At 41.0% G+C, this 22,068-nt stretch overlaps 1 protein-coding gene across 1 annotated transcript in view; it reads right to left on the reverse strand.

The window, feature by feature from the left end:
- Positions 1-22,068, reverse strand: part of PLB1 (phospholipase B1) — an 84,179-nt gene that overhangs the window by 16,078 nt on the left and 46,033 nt on the right. The window contains exons 33-46 of the mRNA XM_009490578.2: positions 19,909-19,976; positions 18,837-18,880; positions 17,499-17,607; positions 13,732-13,783; positions 13,507-13,587; positions 12,305-12,370; positions 11,875-11,975; positions 10,920-11,001; positions 10,344-10,448; positions 8,430-8,525; positions 7,238-7,309; positions 5,282-5,359; positions 3,195-3,255; positions 2,436-2,494 (exon numbers count right to left, since the gene is read on the reverse strand). Of these exons, the coding sequence (XP_009488853.2) occupies positions 2,436-2,494; positions 3,195-3,255; positions 5,282-5,359; positions 7,238-7,309; positions 8,430-8,525; positions 10,344-10,448; positions 10,920-11,001; positions 11,875-11,975; positions 12,305-12,370; positions 13,507-13,587; positions 13,732-13,783; positions 17,499-17,607; positions 18,837-18,880; positions 19,909-19,976 (1,074 nt within the window). The remainder of the gene's footprint in view (positions 1-2,435; positions 2,495-3,194; positions 3,256-5,281; positions 5,360-7,237; positions 7,310-8,429; positions 8,526-10,343; positions 10,449-10,919; positions 11,002-11,874; positions 11,976-12,304; positions 12,371-13,506; positions 13,588-13,731; positions 13,784-17,498; positions 17,608-18,836; positions 18,881-19,908; positions 19,977-22,068) is intronic.

A 22,068-nucleotide genomic window follows, 5' to 3' on the forward strand; every position in this document is an offset into this window, starting at 1 on the left:
ACCACAACACACTGGCCTCTGGGCAGCCCTGCATCTCCCATGCTTCAAATTCATGGGCTTCTCTTCATATACAAAAGCAGCTCATCTAGATAGTAGACCATGGAATATCAGAGACTATATCAGAGGAGATATAGTCCAGCCAGAGGGCATCAGACTGTAAGGTCAAGGACATAAGGCTTTAGAACTACTACTCTAATATTCTTTTAGCAAGCAATTCAATGAGACCCAGATTAACATCGACAGACCCAGATTAACATCAACAGCTTTGTATTTGTTCCACTTTTTCTGATGGAAAATGCTTCATCCTGGCATTTCCTGAAGAAAGATGATTTTGAGAGACTTAATAATCCAGGAAATAATTAAAAAAAAATTAAAAAAAATTAAAAAAATAACCCCCAAAAACCCAAAACCAAAAAATTACCACACTGATGAAAAATTCCCACCCAGTTTTAGCTGTGAATAAATCAGTAGAGGAGCTGCTTTTTAATCTGCCAAGAAAACAAATCTTTCATGTAAAATCCACTTTTCCTCTGCTGGACCAAGTCTGCTAGTCTAACACACAGACTTGATGAGGTGTAGGCAGGATTTTTTTTGCCAATACAGATAAGTATGTTGGCATATCTATTGCTTTCACTGTGCATTGGTGCTAAGAAGTCAGACAGATGCATTTCTAGCCAGTGACATGACTAAATTACTCAATATTTCATTAATCTCCAACTGCATCTAGACTGAGAACAGCCTTTCTGCAGTGTGAACTTTAATATCTTTTAAAAATAAACGAATAAAGCCATCAGAACCAAGAAGTTTGTGATTAATTTGAGTAGCTCACAGGACTGGGACAGACCTCTAGCAAGGTCAGGACCCTGATTTGCATTCAGGACAGCATGAATAGTTTATAGTTTTGCCGTTTATTTATTTATAGTTTCTTAGTGGTTTCACTTAATCTTGTATTCTTCAAAAAGCCATGGTATCAATTCAGCCATAAACACTGACTGCATTCAGGGCTCTTGTGGGAAATACCAAGGGAAAATCAATGCTTTAGTGGACCAAGTCAGATCTTTGCTGCAGCAGTCCCTCTGTGCCAGGGATGGTTAGGCAGTACAAAGTGTGCACTGCTGCTGGCTGTACTGCACTTTGTGTGTGTGTGTGTGTATGCTTGTGAGGGTGTGTTTGTACGCATGCAAGAGAAACACTCTATCATTTTTTAGCCCCCACTGGCAATAAATCCCTTAATAACAAACCCAGTCATATCTTGCTGTAGCAATGGCAACTAATAGGAACTGCATGAATAATGGCAGTATGAAAACTGTCTTGCTCAGCTCTTCAGACTGTGACCTCAAGCATCAGAGTCTGGCCCTTAAGACTAGGGCTCTCCGAGACATTGTATGTACTAAAAGAATTAAAATTTAAAAAAGAAGAGATGTGTGCTAGTGCACATGTCTAGCACTAGATGTGAGGGAGGAAATCAAGCAATTAATTTTAAGGGTCATGGCAATGGATAGGAGGGAGACTTGCAGGGTCATTACAGAGGTCTTCTAAGAAAAGCTCAAAGCTCAGCAGGGGGGAAAAAGCCAGGATTACATCAGATCAAGAAAAATCAGTTTCAGAGCTTATGAGGAGGTGAAGACATGCACACCTGCCTATAGATAAGCCTGATCATTTAAGGGCTTCAGTCCCGTCAACTCCCTCTGAACTCTATGGGAGCTGAAGCTGCTAGAATGAGCACCGGTTTAGCTCAGGAGTTAAAATTCATGGGAACTGTTGACACAAATGTTTGCTTTCATCCCACGCCAGAACAATTCTGTAGTGCTGTGTAATTCTGGAACTTTTTATCAGAAAATTTCAGTGCAGATCTGCAGTATTGCCTGCTATTCTTTTCTGAGGCCTTTCTTTTCTGTGCCTACTCTTTTCAGTTTGCACTTCTTAGTACACAAAATACATCAGAGTTTTAACTGGAAGATGCCTGAACCAGGAAGCAACATCTGAAAGCAAAATTCTGAAATACAGAAGTATCAGAATTATCTGAAGTGAGAAGCACTGTGTTTCGCAATCAATTATTTCCATAGGAATTTTCATCAAGATTTCTCATTGCATGAAAAATGCCAATTGCTTGCCCCTGTTTTTATGTCAGAAAAGACTATTCTTATAAGGCAGACATTTCTGTTTTCAAAAACACTTAAATAAACTGTGTGCAATAGAGAATATGATCCTATTTCTGTTCTGGCCTGAATTATTCTTTACTGGATTACACAATTGCCAGCGTCACTCATATCCCTTCAGGCTATTTCTTTGCAAAGGGACACAGGTAGATGAGTTTTGCTTTGCCAAGCCAAAACAATTTGCTTTTTATCTGATGATGCTTGACATGACCACATCTAGGTAGAAATCAACAATTGCTCTTCTCATTCTAAATGTGGGAACACAGCAGTACTCACAGTCAGGGAATCTCCCAGTGCTCCTATGACTTTGATGTCAGCAGGTTGTAGCTCATGTACTAAAAAGCAGTAAGAGAAAAAAAGCAGGCTTATTGATAACTGACACAAAATACTGTTTAACAGAATAAAGATCCAAGTCTTTGGTTCCAACCTGATGGTATCTTTACAGACTTTTAGGGAGAATGAGCCTCAAGTTCTGTGTGTCAGCTAGGCAAAAGGCATAATTTCTTGCCTTTGTTTGCAGCAGTGTACTCAACTAACAGGGAAATAAATTGACCTTAAAACACCTTAGGAAAAAAAATGGAAACAGATTAGATATGTTTAGGGATGCATGCATTCAATCTCTTTTAATTGGTTTTCAGGTTTGGGTCATAGATCAATACTTCCCATTAGCAATCTCCCCATAAAGCCTTCCAACTACACACTCCTACTGTGCTAGCATCAGAGTAGGCTCACCAGGTAAGTCTAACTTGCTGAGCCACTAACTTACCTAGGCAATTTTAATCTGCCATGTTGCTGTATATGATATATGTATATGATAAATGATAAATGTGATCATATTTATTCACAGAGAGCACACCTGCTGTGTTGCAGAACTTGCTATGTATGGCAAGACAGAGTTTCTTCCTTTGCTGCTAAATTTATCAGCTTTTGTTTCCTTTCCATCTAGGATTTGCAATTTCAAGATCTTATTTTTTTAAAAAAACAAAAGGTGAAATCTTTCCTATTTGTGATTTTAGCTTATGAGTTCTTTCTCACCTGATGTTGGGACATGACTGGATGGAGTCTGTTCAGAACATGACAGGTCACTGCCCCAGTTCTGAAATGGCAAGTTACAAAATTGGGTCACCTTATGGTTCGAAGATATGGAATTCATATATGGTTTAATTGTACAGTGAAAGGCAAAACCAAGTTAAGACGTAGATCCTAGGTTGGTGCCTATATAGCTCAACAGTACTTTCCTCTTCTTTGTGGAATGCTGTCCAAGCATTAATTAGTTTTGTTGACATTTTCTAGCCAAAACATAACATTTTTCCAAAGAAAAACATTTCGTCTAGAAATATTGCTTATGACAAAGTTCCATAAGGAGTATAATTTTTTCCCTTCCTCTCCAGCCTGGAGATTTTTTCCATGACATAGAAGGTGGGGTCTTCAGGTTTGAAGTCCTGCTCTGTCTTGAGAGACATCAGATAGAAAAACAAACAAAACAAACATCAGCAATAAAACCCTCTGCAAAGTTCTAATATTATATTAATGTATTATATTAATTATTATTTCCCATGTCCCTGGCTAGAAACCTATTCTTTTCCTAGAAACTTTCAAAAAAGGCTTGCTTTCACTGAATACAAGATTTTAAAAATTTGTGAAGCTTCAAAAGTTTCAGTAAAGAGAGCTGTCAGCCTCTAAATAATTAGACTACCATACATTTGTAGACGATATCATAGCTATTCCACTTATTCCACCAGTTGAGGAAATTGAGTCAACCACACACTGCAGAACATCTTGGTTCACCAGCAAAAGCAGCTGATGAATGTGCCACCCATGCTCTTTGGTAGTGAACAACAACATTAGCTGAGACGGTAGTGTGAGAAAAACTGTAATTGTTGTAATGGGCAGTCCCTGTGAGAGCAAAGACATCTGCTTATGCTGATCTAAGAGCCAGCCCTGCTTGCAGCGGGACATTGGACTAGGGATGTCCTGAGGTCCCTTCCAGCCTGAATTCTTCTACAGTTGCACAATTCTACCATTCAGAGAAAAACTACATGGACCAGTGGCCTTCAGAAAACATGGTTAGTGCTAAAAACCATCAAGACAAATTCATCTCTTCTTGTAAAAATTTGTGTAGTGGGCTCTACTATCAGCCAGCTAGTTAAAGGCTGGTTGCAGAGGGCAGCTGGGCTTATTTTTAGATCAGAGAGGACACTGTTCCTTTACTCTCTCTACTGTTTCTTTCCTTTACCCTATCATTTCAAAAGCTATTGCTGTTGAGATGCGTGGAAGCACAAGAATTACCCATTAAAAGTGTAACTCTAGCTCTACAGATAGAAATGCCATTTCAGTATTGCAAACTATGGCTTGCTGAAACAATATCAGCTGTTGCTCTTTGTAAACCCTCAAGGCACACAGAGATTTTTATAATTTGACTAGGCATGAGGACCCCCCAGTATGCCAAATTAGCCCAGCCCATTTTGACTGCCATCCCCAGCCACACTTGCATCACTGAAACAGAGCATCCCTTGCAGGAAGTCTGCATGTCTGCAGCCATTTGTCAAGAGCAAGTTACTTCCCCATTTCTTCAAGTCCTACACCAAGTTTATTTCTGCAGTTTGTTTAACCTACCTTGTGGTAGTTGTTCTGTCATGGTGGAAAGTGAATCCCTTAGAAAATGGATTCCTATCACCTCCTTTGTATCTGGCCGTCATAGCCAATATGTAAAGGCGACTGCCCTCTACAGGTTAAACCTACTCGAGTGCATGGAAGTACAGTGGCTCAAGAAGAGAATATGTAAACCTTCCTCAGATCACTTGGGGGCTCAGGTTTCTAAGTTACTTCTCCCTGTTGTGAGGAACTTGCTATCTGAATTAATGATGCATCCCAGATGACTTACTGTTGAGCACAGTTTTGATACAATTGCACCAAGTAATGCAATTAATTTTGTTTGGCTTTTGGGAAAAGAAGAATTTAACATTTGTTTACACAGGAAAAAATGCAATGCAAGATAGAATCCCCTTTCTGAAAACTGGTTATAGTTTATCTCATATATAAATTCATGATGATGTGTGAACAGTGACCAGATACAGCTTTGCATAGGTTGCCTAAAATGCAGCAAAAGATGCAACAATTACCTCTGTCGGCTCATTAGTGGGCTCCACAGGTGGATATGTGTAGTTGCTATTCTTGTATGTTCCCAGGAATGGTTTGTTCTGGAGAAAGAGGAATACAAAAGTAAGAGAAATTAGGCAATAAACACATGGCACAGACCATCGCAAGTGATATCAACACATCATATCACCAAGAAAGTAATTGCCTAATCTGCAAAATGGGGATATGGATTTTGAAACCGTGCTCCTTCCTTAAAATTCAGAAGTAAGATTTGTGTTTAGCACCTTATGGCAAAAATGACATATGGCAGATCCTGATTGTAGTTTAACATTTTCCTCTCCTAACCTTCCACAGATTACTTAGACTTTATTAGCTGTTTTGTCCTTTCAAAAGACAAGATGTAGAGTCTAGAGAAACCTGGGCAGCTCTTCCTGCATCAGCAGAGGGGAGATGAAAGATTGATTACTGAAAGGATCACTCTTTCCCCCAGGAGGTGCTCTATAAATTGCATGGTTATTTTTGTCCCCTGCTAATGCAACATGCATTCAGGAAGACATGCACATTGTATAGGCTAAAAAAATTTCACCGGGATGCCCACTTATTTCAATTAAGAGCAATTCCAGTATCTGCATGAGGAGGTTTTACAAAGCACTAAAATCAGAAGGCATATTTAATTGATTAGAAGACCCACTGTTCTTTTATTTGCAGGGTTTTATCCTACTTTAAGTTGCCTCAATACAAATATTTTTCCTTGGCTTGTTGGGCCCTTACAGTCTGGCACACCTAATATTTTCATGGCCATGACTACTTGAAGTCAGATTTTAAAACTGTAGTGTGAGAAACTGTTGGAACAATAAATGGAATTTGTGTGTGTCAGAATCAGGAGTAATTTACTACTCCCTTTAGTAACACAGTAGGTGAAATCCCCTGGAAACAGTCTATTTATTCCTTTGTAGCACTGTTTCATAGTCTTTACCTCAGAGCTTTCTGAGTAGAGAAAGCTACTGATGCTTCTACCAATGACTTTTTCATAGCACCGTGGGCTTACCATTTCTGAAAGCAATAGCCATATATCCTTTGCAAGGCATGTAAAACTTTTCTATGCCTACTTCTGAAAAGCAACATCTTTGAACAGGAGTGGACAAAGGGAAAGAAGTACAAAATCCACATTATTTGGCACTGAAGAAGTTGCTAAGTTAATTTAAACTGCCTGGAAAGAATACTGGGTAAAATTAAGTAAGATCAGTTTAAGTGAATCTGAGGACTTTGGAAACATGCTGATTAATAACTCAGCAGATCTTCCTTTTCTGACAGGATGGACACAACATGGACAAAATCTTCCTGTGTGACTTGAATGACTATCTCCAAACCCAAGAGAACAACTCAGCTCCCTGATCTGTTCAGTTCTTTGGCCTCCTCGTTGAAACTGCTGAAGAAAGGGAGCCAGTTATTGCTGACTGCAGCGGTCATTTCCACGTGCTGATATCTAGCAGCTGTACTGCAAGTTCAGCAGCTTGTTTTATGACTGTAGAAGCAGCTTCCAAAAAGTCTGAAGTAGCCCTTGTTATGGATCAGGCCAGGAAAACTGACCTGCCACTAATTCAAGAGATGACAGGTACCGGGGTTTTCAGAGCCGCTGTGGTGCCCAAATCCCATTGATTCTGATGGGAAAGTTAATGCAGCATATGCTGTTGTTTGCTGCTTGAGCTGCCTCTGTACTTCACAAACATAACAAAACACAACCTCTGCTACAACTGAAACCACACAAATCAGCATGTTGTCAACCACTATTCATGGCACAGTAAAAGGCCAAGGTACACCAGAACAGGTATATGAGAGCACCTGCTCACTCAGAGGTAAGCAGAGAACAAAAGTTTTCAGTAAACTTGTTCCAGACGTACTGAACCCCTGCTCTCTGCAGCAAGCACAAGGACGTACAACCTCCTGATACCCAGCTTCCACAACGTGGGTATATTTACCTGAGTTGGACAGTTGAGGACGATGTCATCCATGAAATCAAATGAGTCAGCTTTCTGGTCTACAGGCTGTAACTAGAAAGGAAGGAAAAAAAAAAAAAAACCCCTATTTTGTAACCATGTTGGCTCATCTTACATTTATATAACAATTTTAATCCAAAAGAAACTAAATATACCTTTCAAATTTATATAAAGCTGCCTGTATTTACAGACCTTGATTTACCCAAAGCTGAAATGCATCTACTTCTCAGAAAAAGAATATGGCAACTGCGTAACAAAACAGCAACTATAGAAAGAAGCTTAAAATGGGAAATGGAAAGCTACACTGGATCAGTTTAAACTCCTGGAGGATTTTGGCAGCCACATGAAGTACCTTGGAATTTCGCCAGAAAGCAAGGTCGTAAACTCTCTTCTCTTGCACAAAAGACAAGACACTAAGAGTCCCTCAATTTTTATAGCTAAGCTGCCTGATGGCATCTCCAACAAAAGGCTGTTTATACATAGAAGATTAAACCAAATTTAATTAGAGGTACTGCTTGATGATTGCAGGCAATCATGTCAGCTGTTAAGACATTACCCCAAAGTATACAGAAGTTACCATCCAGGATCTGAGATACCGCCTTTGACGGCATGCATACTTCTACTGCACTGCAATGCTAAGTAAAATGAATTTGCTTGAGCAATCTTTAATGACACATTTTTATTGAGCTTTATGCATTTCCAAAAGTAGTAAAACTAAACTGAATTAAAGCCACTTTAATTCCTAATGAGACATTCACAACACATGGATTTAAAACAAACTTCCAAGTAATCTTCCATTTTAAATTGACATATGCAGTTACAATTCTTTATTTGGTGGTTTCCTACATCAGCTCATAGAAACACCATCCTTATTGAATACTGTCCTGCCTTTCATGACAGTGGGTGAAGTAGACTTGAAGTTGCTCAGCTGAAATCACGAATGACTGTGCTCATGCACTTATAGCACCCCTCTCCTTCCCACACACTTTAAGAAGCAAGAGATTCTAGGCTGAGAGCAATACCAGAAATTTGAGAGTATCTGAGTAGCAAAGAAAAAACAAACACAAGGTCCAGCATTATCCAGGCCTTCATTGCAATGTTTATTACAGAGATTACTTTACTGGTAGTCAGATCTAGATAAAGACCATGTTATATGCAGAGCCTGTCACCTTACCACAGCATTCCAGAGAGCCTTGGCAAGCTGTGAATGGCCTTTCTGGCTTGGATGGAAGCAGTCAGGTGAAAAGTAGGAGACATCTGGATGCCCATCCTACAAATGAAAGCGTAAAGGACATCTGAGTGCAGAAGAATCCACACAGCTCCAACTTGGGCTTGCTGAGGCCAAATCAGAGCCAGTAATGGGAGGTTCATTCTACTTGTTCTTGCTGCTCCAGTGTGGAAAGTCTTGTGATTACCTGGTGATATAAAGTGTACTTCAGCAGATCCACGAACTACCAGAAATGCTTAACTAGAGATGCTTATGTGCATCCAAGGGCAGATCCACCCAGAAGCAGCAAAAGCACCATTTTCAATTATGTGTCTAGTCTCTCTTCGAGTTCTGCAATAAAGATGGGTTCCTCTCCTCGGCACATCATCAGAACTGGCAGCACAGGCACCTCTATGCTCTGCAGTACCTTTACATGGTAACAAGCATGTTACGGATGCTTTACCAGAACGGAGAGAGCCCATCTGCTTTTTCACAGCTGTGTCAGTTCTGCAAGTTTGAAAGGAGCAAGAAGCAGTAAGTGTTCAAGCAAGCTGACCGAGTGCACCAGTACAGTCTCCTTTCTGAGCAAAGCTGTACTTTTAATACAGAAACTGGAGCATCTGAAGGAAATGGAGTTTGGAAATTTAAATATCTTGGCTTTCATGTGAGTAGCGAGATGAGAAAGGGTTTAGGTCACAGATGACTGAAATAATATTTTTTTGGTCAGAGCAGTTCTTCTTGAAAACTTGAGCAGGTTTTGATTCAGTGTGTTTGGTCTAGCTTATTAGAGGACTACTGCCAAAATCTGCATCTATATCTGATCTTTTGCCAAGTTTAGAGGAAGTGTTTTCAGTTCAGGGACATCTGAATGTTGTGTGAGATAAGAAGAAAAACAGCATCCTGAGCTTTCTTAAAATCTGAACTAATGCTTGTGAGACTATAAAAAAGTTCAGAAATATTTTGCTGCTTCTGTTTTTATTCCTGTGTTCCCTATCTCAGTACCAAAACCCCTAGTGATAACTTCTCACAGGAACCAGCTTCACAAACAAACAAGAAACTTCAACACCACCCCCTCCCCACTCCCCCCCCCAAAAAAAAACAAACCAAAACCAAACTAAAATCAAAATCTGTTTTTCCTGGGAAGCTTTCAGCCAGTTTTCCACATTTGTCTGTAGCAGCATCTGAACTTTTCAAACTTATCACTAGCTATTGCTAGCACTTTCAGGAATACTCTGTTCAATTATACCAGAGCAATCCCTGCTCAATATTTTGCCCCATCTGCTTTTAGTTCCAGGTGAGATGAGGTAGTGCAGATGTGTGTGAAAATTAGCAAATGGAGTTTCAGAGGTTTGGGTTATTTCCTAGATTTATAGGTTACTGAGACTTACCATTCAAGGTACTGAACTACAATTGCCAATAAAAGGAGAAGGGCTCACTACATGAAACTACTACTTCCACCAGATCACATGTAAACTTCTCTTTCTGTCAGGCACAGACAAATGAGTTATGGGACATGAAGAGAAGGTGATGCTGTAGTCTCCAGTGAGCAATGCAGCTATGTTGCTTTAAGAACTGTAACTTAATAGCTCTTTTATTAATCATGTTATATTTTCAGAAAGAAAAATATTTATGTACCCTTGAGAACATACACAAACCTCTTAATTCAGGTTTTGATTCATTTTCCAAAACAGTAATTTATATTGACAGCACAGTATGTAAAACAACTGCTAACTGTATGAAGAAATCTGATGTACTATACCAAAAAGCAACAAGTTCTAGTAAGAAAGGCACAGAACAAGCTGAATCTATTTTGTATATAGTCTCTAAAGGTTAGATACCCACACTTATTCCTTTGCATGCAGAAGTCTCTTTAGACCATACCTGATCAAGAGGAATCTTGGGATTTTGGAGGAAAGGCTGGACGACCACTGTGAAATTTTCATGAGTATCATATCTGCCAGACTCCACTAGTCTCTGAATGCCAAGCTTCAAGAAACAAAAAAAAATGACCACCAATAATCTGTCAACATCTCTGTATCACAACTGGTTTTTTTTGTTTGGTTTGTTGTTTTTTTTGTTTGGCTGGTTGGGTTTTTTTGAGAGCCTGAGAATCAGAAGGAAGCTTTTACTTCTTAACTGAAATAGCCATAGATGTTGGCAAAAGGTAAGCCTTGCAAAGTGGCTGAGAAGGCTGGAACACAATACTACACCTGTCTGTGGGGTACAGGATTTTGATGACTAAACTCCCACCCATACATCTGTACTAGAAAACAAAATTTTTTTCTGAAGAGTTTTGCTGCTGGTTTTGCTCATATGGTGTTTTGGGTAGCATCAAATTACCTCCTGCATAGCTCATAGGGCCCATTTAGGTAAAATATTGCTATGATATGTTGCTTGGTAATCAAGAGCTCACCTCAACTGGAAGTAAAGTAACTGCACCGCTCTTGATAAACATACCTGGTAAGCTCTGGTGGCTTCCCTCACCATTGTTAAATTTGGTGAGTTTTCTTCTCCTGTGAGAATGCAACTACACAGGTAACTGTGGGAGAGGTTAAAGGATAAAACAGGAATAGAGAGAGTTAGAGATCTGAGAATGCAGAAGTCACCCTTTGCCACCCAATGCCCTCATTATATGGGAGGAGCAAGGAAACCTGTACGGTCATGTTTCTGTGAAAATGTCTTATTGTCCTTGCTATCGTTTATCATTTCAACCCTTAGTCTTATTTCCTGCTTCACATGAAGCAGTTTGGTTTCACCCCCAGGTATATCAAAGTGATGTACACTGTGCTAGTTGGTTGCATTCATTACACCCTGGCATCCAAAGGCCCTGCAGCCTGACAGAGGTGCATGGCAGTCCCTCTGCAACTAGAAAACAGATCTTTGAAATGTACTGGCTGCATTACCTCTGAGCTGATAGCTTTCCAATCAACAATTCCTTTTGCATTCCCAAGACACAGAATTTGTCCCTCTCTGGAGGGTCAGCAAAGAATGCAAATTACCCACTGCAATAAAGCCCCTGAAACAGGAGAAACCTGTCTACTCCACAAATACTTCACATTCCCTCAAAGGGCCTGAAAATCCAAATGCTTGTGGACTTCAAGCCCACCTTGAGGAACCTTGTATCAATAACTTTAACCCAAGCTCTTTGAGGTGTACATTATGTGTCACAGGAAACCTTACAGTTCTAGACATGGACAAAACACACAGGCCCTCTGACAACACTTAAGTCAAAGCCAAGAGAAGGCAATGCCGTCAGGCAGGGTGATGTCAGCACTGCATGGGATGTACGTAGGACTGTAGTGCTTGCTACCTTTGACATCAGTTCAAATGATGAGAGAAGCACGGAATAAGAACATGCTTTATTGTCATGGACAGTAAGCTCAGATACAAAAGGAAGACAAACAAGCCTTACTCTGCCATGTAAGTGGGGCACTGAACTTGAGTATCCACAAACATCTGTCTCAGAGGGAGGAGGTCCATCACTTCAACCAGACTCACTAGGGCTTTCGGAACCTGAAAGGTAAATCAGGCTTTAGTATACACAGATCTGGTTGTGAAGCCCACAGTGCATTTATTTTACCCCAAATTCCAGCCATTTGACACCCCTTCCCTTTCTCTGTTGTTGGAAGGAAAAAAAAAAAAGCAACAAAACCAGCCACCAAACTAATTTCAGACTGCATCTCAGATAGAAAAGACAGAAGAAAATGCTTTTGTAGAAGTCAATGGAATATGTTTGGTACCGGAGTGGAAAAAAACCCCAAATCAAACAAACAGAAGAGCTAGCACTAGTCAGTCATGTACCAGTATGAGCCAGAATGCCAGGACAATTCCACAACACTTGCCTGCTTGTGCAGAATATCAAGAGTTTCTTGAATCCTTCTGACGAAATTCACAGCTGAGTAGTGATCCTGATAGAAGCAGAAGAGAAGAGATTAAGAAGAGACTGCTAAATGGGGACACAAGGCGTTTTGTTTGGGAGGCTGGAGAATCACATTAATTTACTTCCTTTTCTGCCATACAACACTGTGGTCAGTCAAATGTTCTTGCTTCTTTCTAGAGACCAGGGATTTTAAGCATACCAATTAATCTAAAATGTAGAAAGACTTGGTGAAATTTTGGATTTAAAATAAACCTTGTTGAGTAGCAGTATACTTAACCCAAATCCACTGGGTCCTTCATGTAAAGATGCAGGAAGGAACTCAATCTGAATGCATGCTGAACAGCATAAATCAAGCAGCCATAGGTGTGCTCACAGCCAGCTGATAAGCTCTCATAAAATTAGGTGAAATCATTGCTAGTCAAGGTCATAGCTATAAATAAAGCTATAAAACTTGGCAGCAGCAGCAAAGGTGCCTATGAGGCTCCTGCAGAAGCAGCAAATTTCTCAAGCACAAGGGGTTGCAGGAGAATTGAAAGTGCTCACAAGAAGTTAGCATATTAAAGGCAAGAGAGTAAGAGCTGGCAGAGAAAGGTGGCCTCTCCCTGCCACCTGCCCACTCAACTCCCATGATCTCCTTATGGCAGCCCTAAAGGCTTCTCCACAATCCAGAGAAGCACAAAATTCAAATGATACTGAGCACTGCAGCAACTTCCCTCATACATACCTCACCTGTTCCTAGCACCTCTCTACACTGTGAGTTATGGCGTGATGACAATTGTAGGATTGGACTAGTGGTAGTTCAAAGCCATATAATTCTTTCTTGGATGTCTACAGAGGCCATGCTAGCAGTAAAGCAGTTACCACATCAGAGGAGTGAAGCTTTTCTTCCCTTCCACTTTCTGCTCATGGTCAAAAGACAGTAGCAAAGACAGTGGTTCTTACCCTTGAGTAAGCCAGAGAGAACACAACCATCTTACTCTGTTGCTGGTAACTGTTTTTATATCAGGGCGCTGTCAGCAGCAACCACCATGAAAACATACAGCAGCACATATAACTGATGCTATCTCTGTGAAGGCTCTAAGGATCCGTGGATTTTGCTTGACGTGTTTCTACACTGACATCACAGTCCCACTACGGTTTCAGTTAACCAGTTCTGTTACTCACAGGGTCTTTGCAATAGTTGCACAGATCGTTGCCTCCAATATGCACTGTTATGAGCTTCCAGTCAGCACTGAAGTCTATTCTCTGTGCAATAAGAAAGAAAATAACGAACCTGAATTTCTTTGACTTTGTGGTACACACATGGTATCATTGCAGATGGATTTATCATGTGATGTAACACCTGTTTCTTTTCATGCTGTAAGATTAAAGGACTCCCAGACAACTTACAGGATCGGTTTTCATTAGTCTCAGGAGATTTCTTGCTTGGGCTGGTAAGTGCCTGTGAAGAACAACTAGTGAGTGAAAGAAACACTCTTATGGGAGAGATCAACATTAACACTCTTCAGACACCTTAAATCAAGTTGTCAGATAGCAGAAGGGTTGAGTGAGGAGACAGTACAATCCTCATGTTGTCGTGATCAAATTGCACATTCACATCTTTGCGGAAAGTCAACATCAAATTAAACTTGAATACTGATTTTACTCAAGTTTAGTAATTAATCTGGAACCGTAAGTTTAGCTTCTATTACAGTGCTTAGCAACTAAAACAGCTGAAAAGCCAGACACAGCAACATGTTTGTAAGCAGATGGCCTGTTTAGAACTAGGCTGCTATCAATCTGTTCCTTGTGGACTAAAACAAGGGAATCCCAAGTCCCAATATTTAACTGACCTCTTGAGCAATGTTTGTGCATAAACCACAGCTTATCCCACTGCAAAGCTAAAGCATTTCAGAGTTCACTGTGCACACCTCCCTCATTTCTGTAGCCTGCACCCAGAGTCAATACTTAATTTTCAATTATGTAGAACAGCTCTGTGCACACTACCTTTCCAGGGTAATTAAAACCCCAAGAAACTTTCAAGATTACTCAGACAAGTTGAGGTGACAGCCTTGCTGTTTTCCAATAGCCGGGTGAGCAGTCTCTCTCTTTCTTGCATATCTACACATACACACACATGTATATAGGTATATACAAACTGCCATGAATTTTGAGTTCCCTAGACTGAACACTCCAACCCTGTTTGACTGCCCTGACACGTTGATCCTCAAATATGCATACAAAAGAGAATGAGTTTGGAAAGCTTTGGCCTTCCAGGCAGCTCTGTAGTATGGTATGAGCTGCATCTCCCTCCAGGCTCTTGTTAGAAACACTTCACTGACTGTCTATCATTTCTGGAAGCATATCAGCTGACATTAATAAGCACGACACTTGTTTTGTATGGCAACCAGAGCTTAGCTCTCCTTTGCAAAGCTGTGTTTACTGTAGGAACAGGAGATATCTCTCACCACCCTCCTCCAACTGAATACTGATCTAGCACTAACATAAGGGTATTTACTGGGGAATGAGCCCTGTCATACAGCTACTTGTGACACAGACACTGTATGCATGTAATAGTTCTGTTCACTGTTACCCTTGTCCAATGTCATAACCTACTTATTTATATCCCAAAGGTATCACAAGCCACAAGTGGTCACAATTTCCTTCTGTTCTTACTGTGGAAACCCCTAAGCTAGGGCATCCAGGAAAACACCACTTATTGAGCTGACGGTCTGCAACACATTCGATTTCTCATGCAGTCACTGAAGTGCTGATGCATCCTGAGCCAACGCAGTTCAGTAAGATCTAGCATCTTGAATGAAGCAGTGCCAGCAATCACCTATCCTTGAGCTGCAGTTTCGACCAAATTTAGATCTTGATCAACAGAAACAGTTTGCTAATGGGAAATACAGATATTCACAGTTCCTGTCACCTGTTCTCTCCTCTCAGTCTTAAATTCTTAACCTCCTTTTTTTCATGTGAAATCAGAGATCTCAGCCAGGCTTTGCTTCAGCAACATGCTTCAGATCTATCCTTAACTCCAGCATGTACTTAAGTACTTTGGCAATGAATGTAGATAGACTTAGGGTCGTTTTGCTGAATGAGACCCGCATTGCTGCATTGCCATCAAGTTCACTAAAGAGCTCTTCAGAGCAGTCACTGATTTCATTTTAAGAAACCCTTACACCGGGTTTCCAAAAGCTGATAAGGGTGCAGAACTACCTGATTTCAGAAAGGTCCCAGCACCTCTGGAAAGCAGTTTCCAGATTAGCACCCAAAAGTGAGACATGCCAGGTAACAATTCTGAGACACCAGCATTAGCTCGTGGACTCTTTTTGCCCTCTGAATCATAGGAAAATGGATATTTTTGGCTGATGAAGAATAAATGCTGGATTGCATCATCATTCCAGGGCCAAATACCTAAAGCAGAAGAAACATTTCCGTATGTTGCAATACATCTCAATACTCAACTAGGATGTGTTCATCTTCACAGATGCATCAAGAGCCACAATGTGACAGAACAGAACCCCAGAAGAAGTATCTCAAAGTTCAGGGATATTAGTGTAGTAGTTTACAGGACTTTACTTTTGCACACCTTTCTACGGAGAGTTACAAGACACAGAAACAACAGAAGACTAGCAGAAATCTGGACAATTGTTATCTGCATCTCCTTGCTGAATGTTTACAAAACATGGCTGCAGAACATAGATAGCTCCACTTCATCATGTTTATCTGGTCCAGCTGCTTGCATGGGAAGAGAGAAGACTAATTCGTATAGATGAAGCAGGCAATTTTTCATTAGACTAGCATCCATCAACTAACAAAGAACTATTTAATAGTAATGCCTCAGTTGCTACTGATACAAACTGCTTTAAGTCATATTGGTGACTTAAGAGGTTGTGTATCCTGTTTCAAGTCCTTCCACCACTCCTAAAAGCCTGTTTGGGATTTAACTGATACAAAATACAAGAGAGGCACCTATCTCATTCTTTCCTATAACAAGCAGAAGCTGAAGCTGATCTGGATATATGCTGCATACAGAAGTAGGTAATAAATTCTCATTAGTGGCTGAATCAGCGCCATAATCCTTGCACAGGTTCCACTGACATACACAGATATATTCAGTCATCACTAGGAAACAAAATCCCTCCTCTCAGGTATGGGGGGCTGCAGGATATATCAGGGCACCTAGCAGAATATTTCTGTCAGGAAATCCAAGCATTTACTGAGATTGCTAGTATAAGTCAGAAGTTACTCAAGGCCCACAGGAGAGCAATAAAAATACCTGGTAAATCCTAAAAATCTTTGCTTAGATACAGCAAACTCACACCCCTTACTTGGCTTCTGAACTTCACTTCCAAGACCTCTTTGGGAAGTAAGAGGAATTTTTCTTTAAACAAACGAATGAATTAAGGTCTGGGTAATATCAAGTAACAATGTCAAATCCAGGCATGGTCTGCCAGAACCTGTGCCCAAACTATGACTGAGTTCCAGTAGCCATCTGTTTTGTTAATTAAACAGCACTGACTCTTTCAATAAGAAGCCAGGGATTTCCAGGATAAGCAGTATAACAAAGCTCAACTCATGCAGCCTCCCAGGTGTGACTAAAAGCAAAGAGCCAAATTCAGATGGCTGCAAGGCATTACAATCCCTATGTCTGCAATGCACCAAAACCCATATATGACCATCAGCAATTCTCCTTTCTTCAGATTCCAGACTGTGGCTGGGTTTTTTCCCTTCTCTCTTGACTACTCTTCGCTTGCTTATCCAGAAGCCTGAGGCCAGAATTATGGAAGATTTCATCTAGTTTTTTTCCTAGTATCTCTTTACCAATTCACTACACGCTCATTTTTGGAAAACATCCATGCTCTCAGAGATTTATTGACAGATAAATATATAAATGATTGATGTTGAAGAGGAAGAGTAAAAACCACCACTACCAAACAGTTTCTGCCAGTTTCTTGTTTGTGGATTTCATAACCAGGACTGTTGGCTTCATTTGAAAGTTCAGCTATGAAATAAGCCCATACATTTAACAAGTTTTGAGCCAATTTTCAACTCTAACTAGACTGGTTTTGCTTGCTGGTCAGAGCAAGTTGTGACAGCACACGAGACAGTTGAAAGGGAATCAGATGAAACATGCATCACCTGCAAACGTAAAACAAAAAGCTATGTACTCAGCCTGTGCTCCAGGAACTGCCTGGTTAAGAAATGCATTCGAATCATTCTCACTCCCGGTGCCAGTCGAATAGCCCATGATTGTAATGTTGAACTCTTGAAAGATGTCTGAAAAAGAAAGATGCCAATGAAGCGAAAATGCCTACATCTGCTCCCTGCCTACAGGGACTAGCACAAACCAGCACTGCCAGTTTTGCTCTCTGACAGCACAGCTGCTGCAGCCTCCACTCAGCTAGCTGCATCCACCAAGCAGTGGTGAGAGGGACCACCAGCTGGCAGCAATTCAGACAGCAGTGTGCTTGCTGTGGCCTGCACTGTTACCAGTGGATAAGATGAGCAGAATTGAGGACGACTGTGTGCAGTTATCTTTCATGTTGTAGTGGTTAAAGCCTAAAATAAAATCCTCAGACATACGATGGTGACTTTGTGAAGCAAGCTTAAAGGGGGCTTCAGCCCAGCAGGAGCTCGTTTTCAGCTAGAGGATCTGGGTCTACTTATGGCTGTGCAAAATCTCATGCTACTGACAAATATGAAGAAGAAAGCCTCAGATACATGGTTGTGATGAAATCCTACCACGTTCTCCATTACCTCCATAGTAGTTTCTAAAAGGAATTTGACAGAGTAATTCACAGCTGATAGTGCAAATGGTCACATTGTAAACTCTAAAAACTACCTTAATCTCAAAGACTGAATTTAACCACATTTTAATGAAGGCTTTGTCAAATGTAATAGCATCCCGTGAATCAATTAATTGCTTATTCTTGTTATATTCTGCTTATAAAAAATGGGCAACACACAGAAGGACAGTTTACTGGCCCTCTTCAAATAGAAGTTTCTTATTACAGCTGATCCAAACTGAAACTCCAGTGGCTTTACATTAACAATAGACTGAGCTATGAGAAGTTACATGTTTCAGTGAAGAGAAAGTTAAAATTATTCCCTTCAGGTTACATGTACAAGTAGTCAGCTTTATTTACCAAAGAGGTCTACTCTATGCAAACATCTCTCTTTGGAAAAAGCTGTGGTGGAATATTTATTAAAAGCAAATGTTAATTGCATCTCAAGCATGGACATAGCAAACTTATTTAGAAATTCAAATAACACTCATCAAGCAGAAGGGAGAGGGAAAAGAAAAGAAGGGAATTTCTAGCTGCTTCTCAGCTTCACTGATGAAGCCAGCTTTTTAGTCCTAGCATATTGCTTCTTTGAAAGGTAGTTCTTGTTAATTACCCTAAACCAGCTTTGAGATACTTAAGAGCTCTCTGTAAACATAACAGAAATCAGCCCATTTCCTCTCTTCAGTCTTGCCAATTAGATCTAGCAAAGCATTTACTTACTAGGTAGAGTTGTCACATTCTCTAATGACGCATCTCCTCCAATACTAAAATGAGAAAGAGAAATCCCAGTTACTCATCTCTTAGCTGGACGCAGACAACATGCAAAGTGAAAACCTACCACGCATCATGAGAAAAAGTGAAGGGTGATTAATTTGGTAACTATCAATCTATCAGATTATGTGGAAAGGACAGAAGTGGAAGCGCTATTGGGGAGAATGGCTGAGGTTTCTGTGGTAAAGATGCTTGTCAGAAGGATTTAATAATCTTGTAGCTGTATGGGGGTATAGTCAATCATGAAATGGCAGAAAAATGCCTGGGACAGCTACAACTTGAATGATTGAGCCCTAAAGTAGTGCAGATTAGAAGGTCGACTTTGGGGCAGGTTCCAGCCTCATGAAGCCACTCTAAGGCAGCACCAAACAGCCAGCCCGAGTCACAAGAGAGCTGCAGCAGCAGCTCCTCAGTCTCTTCTCCTGCTTCCTGCACAGGGGTATGTTCTCTCCAGCTTTTCAACTGGTGGGACACACTGAGGCCACACTCTGGCTTATGGAGAGGGGTTAGGACAGCACCGACCTACTTCAGTCAATGTCAACTGAGCTACATCATCACATCAAAAAAATATAGTCTTTTACGACTGTGTACTGTATGTGGTAAAAGTTCTCCAGTTAAACAAACTGTTTTCCATAGTGCTACAAAACGTTCAGAAATAGCAAAATTTGAGTTGTCCCAAAAGCAACCAGTTCTGACTTATTTGTTCCAGTGATTTTTCTCCACTTTTGTAGATTTCCAGCTTGCCATGCCACCAAAAAAATACAAACTGTCACAAGCAACCACAGATGAACACGAGAGAAGTCAAAAGGCTAGCTTAAAATCCATTACTGAAAACATTTTCTGTGAAAACACCTTTATGAAAAATCCTGGAGCTTGATACATCTTCACAAGAAATGCTAACCTGAGAAGCAACTTTTTTTTCAACCGTCTGACAGCTGAAAGCCCCAAAACATGTGGAAGAGAATAATATTCTTTACAGGAGAGAATACACATCTCCTCATCACCTTGGCTGAAGACTTACCTCCAAGACAGTCCCCGGTATTCAGTGTTCAAATCCAGAAGATTATCTGAGGCAATTCCTGTACCAGCCTGAAGATTATTTTTCATTAACCAAATGAAATTAAAGTACGATTATTAATACAATAGTCATTCATACATAGTAATTTTATTTACTTTTGAACGCATCTCTTCAAAAGCTTTAGAAGGCATCTGGCTTTTCCCTTTTCTTCCTGAAGAATGCATCAATACCTTTCATAATTATTTATGAGCATCAAATTGTATATGATACACAAAATATATAGAATCATAGAATAGTTTGGATTGGAAGGGACTTTAAAGGTCCTCTAGTCCACCCCCCCCGCAAGGAGCAACCAGATCAGGTTGCTCAGAGCCCTGTCCAACCTGATCTTGAATGTTTCCAGGGATGGGGCATCTACCACCTCTCTGGGCAACCTGCTCCACTGTTTCACCACCCTCACTGCAAAAAATATCTTCCTTATATCTAGTCTGAATCTACCCTCTTTTTGTTTAAAATCATTCCCCATTGTCCTATTGCAACAGGCCCTGCTAAAAAGTTTGTCCCCATCTCTCTTATAAGTCCCCTTTAAGTACTGAAAGGCTGCAATAAGGTCTCCCTGGAGCCTTCTCTTCTCCAGGCTGAATAACCCCCACTCTCTCAGCCTTTCTTCAGAGTGTTCCATCCTTCTGATCATCTCGACCCACTCCAACAGATCCATGTCTTTCCTGTGCTGAGGACACCAGAGCTGGATGCAGTATTCCAGGTGGGGTCTCACCAGAGCAGAGTAGAGGGGCAGAATCACCTCCCTCAACCTGCTGGCCACGCTTCTTTTGATGTGGCCCAGGGTACAACTGGCCTTCTGAGCTGTGAGTGCACGTTGCCAGCCCATGTCCAGCTTTTCATCCACCGGTACCCCCAAGCCCCTCTCTGCAGGGCTGCTCTCAAACCCTTCATCCCCCAGCCTGTATTGATACTGGGGTTTGCCCCAACCCAGGTGCAGGACCTTCCACTTGGTCTTGTTGAACCTCATGAGGTTCACATGGGCCCACTTCTCGAGATCATCCAGGTCCCTCTGGATGGCATCCCATCCCTCAGGTGTGTCAACTGCACCACTCAGCTTGGTGTCATCTGCAAGCTTTCTGAGGGTGCACTCGATCCCACTATGTCACTGATGAAGATATTAAACACTATTGGTCCCAGTATGGACCCCTGAGGGACACCACTCATCACCAATCTCCATCTGGACATTGAGAAGTTGACCACTACCCTCTGGAAGCAACCATCCCACCAACTCCTTATCCATTGAATAGTCCACCCATCAAATCCATATTTCTGCAATTTAGAGAGAAGGATGTTGTGGGGGACCGTGTCAAAGGCCTTACAGAAACCCAGACAGATTACATCCTTAGCTCTTCCCTTGCCCACTGATGTAGTCACTCCATCATAGAAGGCCATTAGGTTGGTCAGGCAGGACTTGCCCTTGGTGAAGCCATGCTGGCTGTCTCGAATCACCTCCCTGTCCTCCATGTGCTTGAGCATAACTTCTAGGAGGATCTGTTCCATGATCTTCCCAGGCACAGGGGTGACACTGACAGGTCAGTAGTTCCCAGGGTCCTCCTTTGCACCCTCTTTAAAAATTGGTGCAATGTTTCCCTTTTTCCAGTCACCAGGGACTTCACCTGACTACCATTTGAAATATCATGGAGAGTGGCTTGGCAGCTACATCAGTGAATTCCCTCAAGACTCTGGGATTCAGGTCCCATAGATTTATGTATATTCAGGTTCCTCAGGTGGCCATGAACAAGGCTTTCTTCTTATGGGTCTAGATGAGCTGAATAACTCATTTATGGTTGCATTACTCAAGAATGATGAAAATGTCTCAAACACATAAAACTTTTTTGCCAATGATAAGGAACACTATATGAACTCAACAGAGAAAACAAACATGTCTCAGAAAGAAGCACCATAATACCTTTACACTGATTTAAATAGCATTGTGCTAAGTGGAGGGGCTTGTAGTAGTACTTCAGTAAGGAGGAAAGCACTTTCTACACTTACCCTGAAGGAAGAGGCAAGTTAGCAACTACATCCCTCCTAAAACACCACCAGAATTCAAAAGCAGAGTGCCTGCCAGCTGTGATACTATAGTTTCATGCTAAATTT

Source organism: Pelecanus crispus, chromosome 3 (assembly GCF_030463565.1).
Source record: "Pelecanus crispus isolate bPelCri1 chromosome 3, bPelCri1.pri, whole genome shotgun sequence".
Taxonomy (NCBI): Eukaryota; Metazoa; Chordata; class Aves; order Pelecaniformes; family Pelecanidae; genus Pelecanus; species Pelecanus crispus.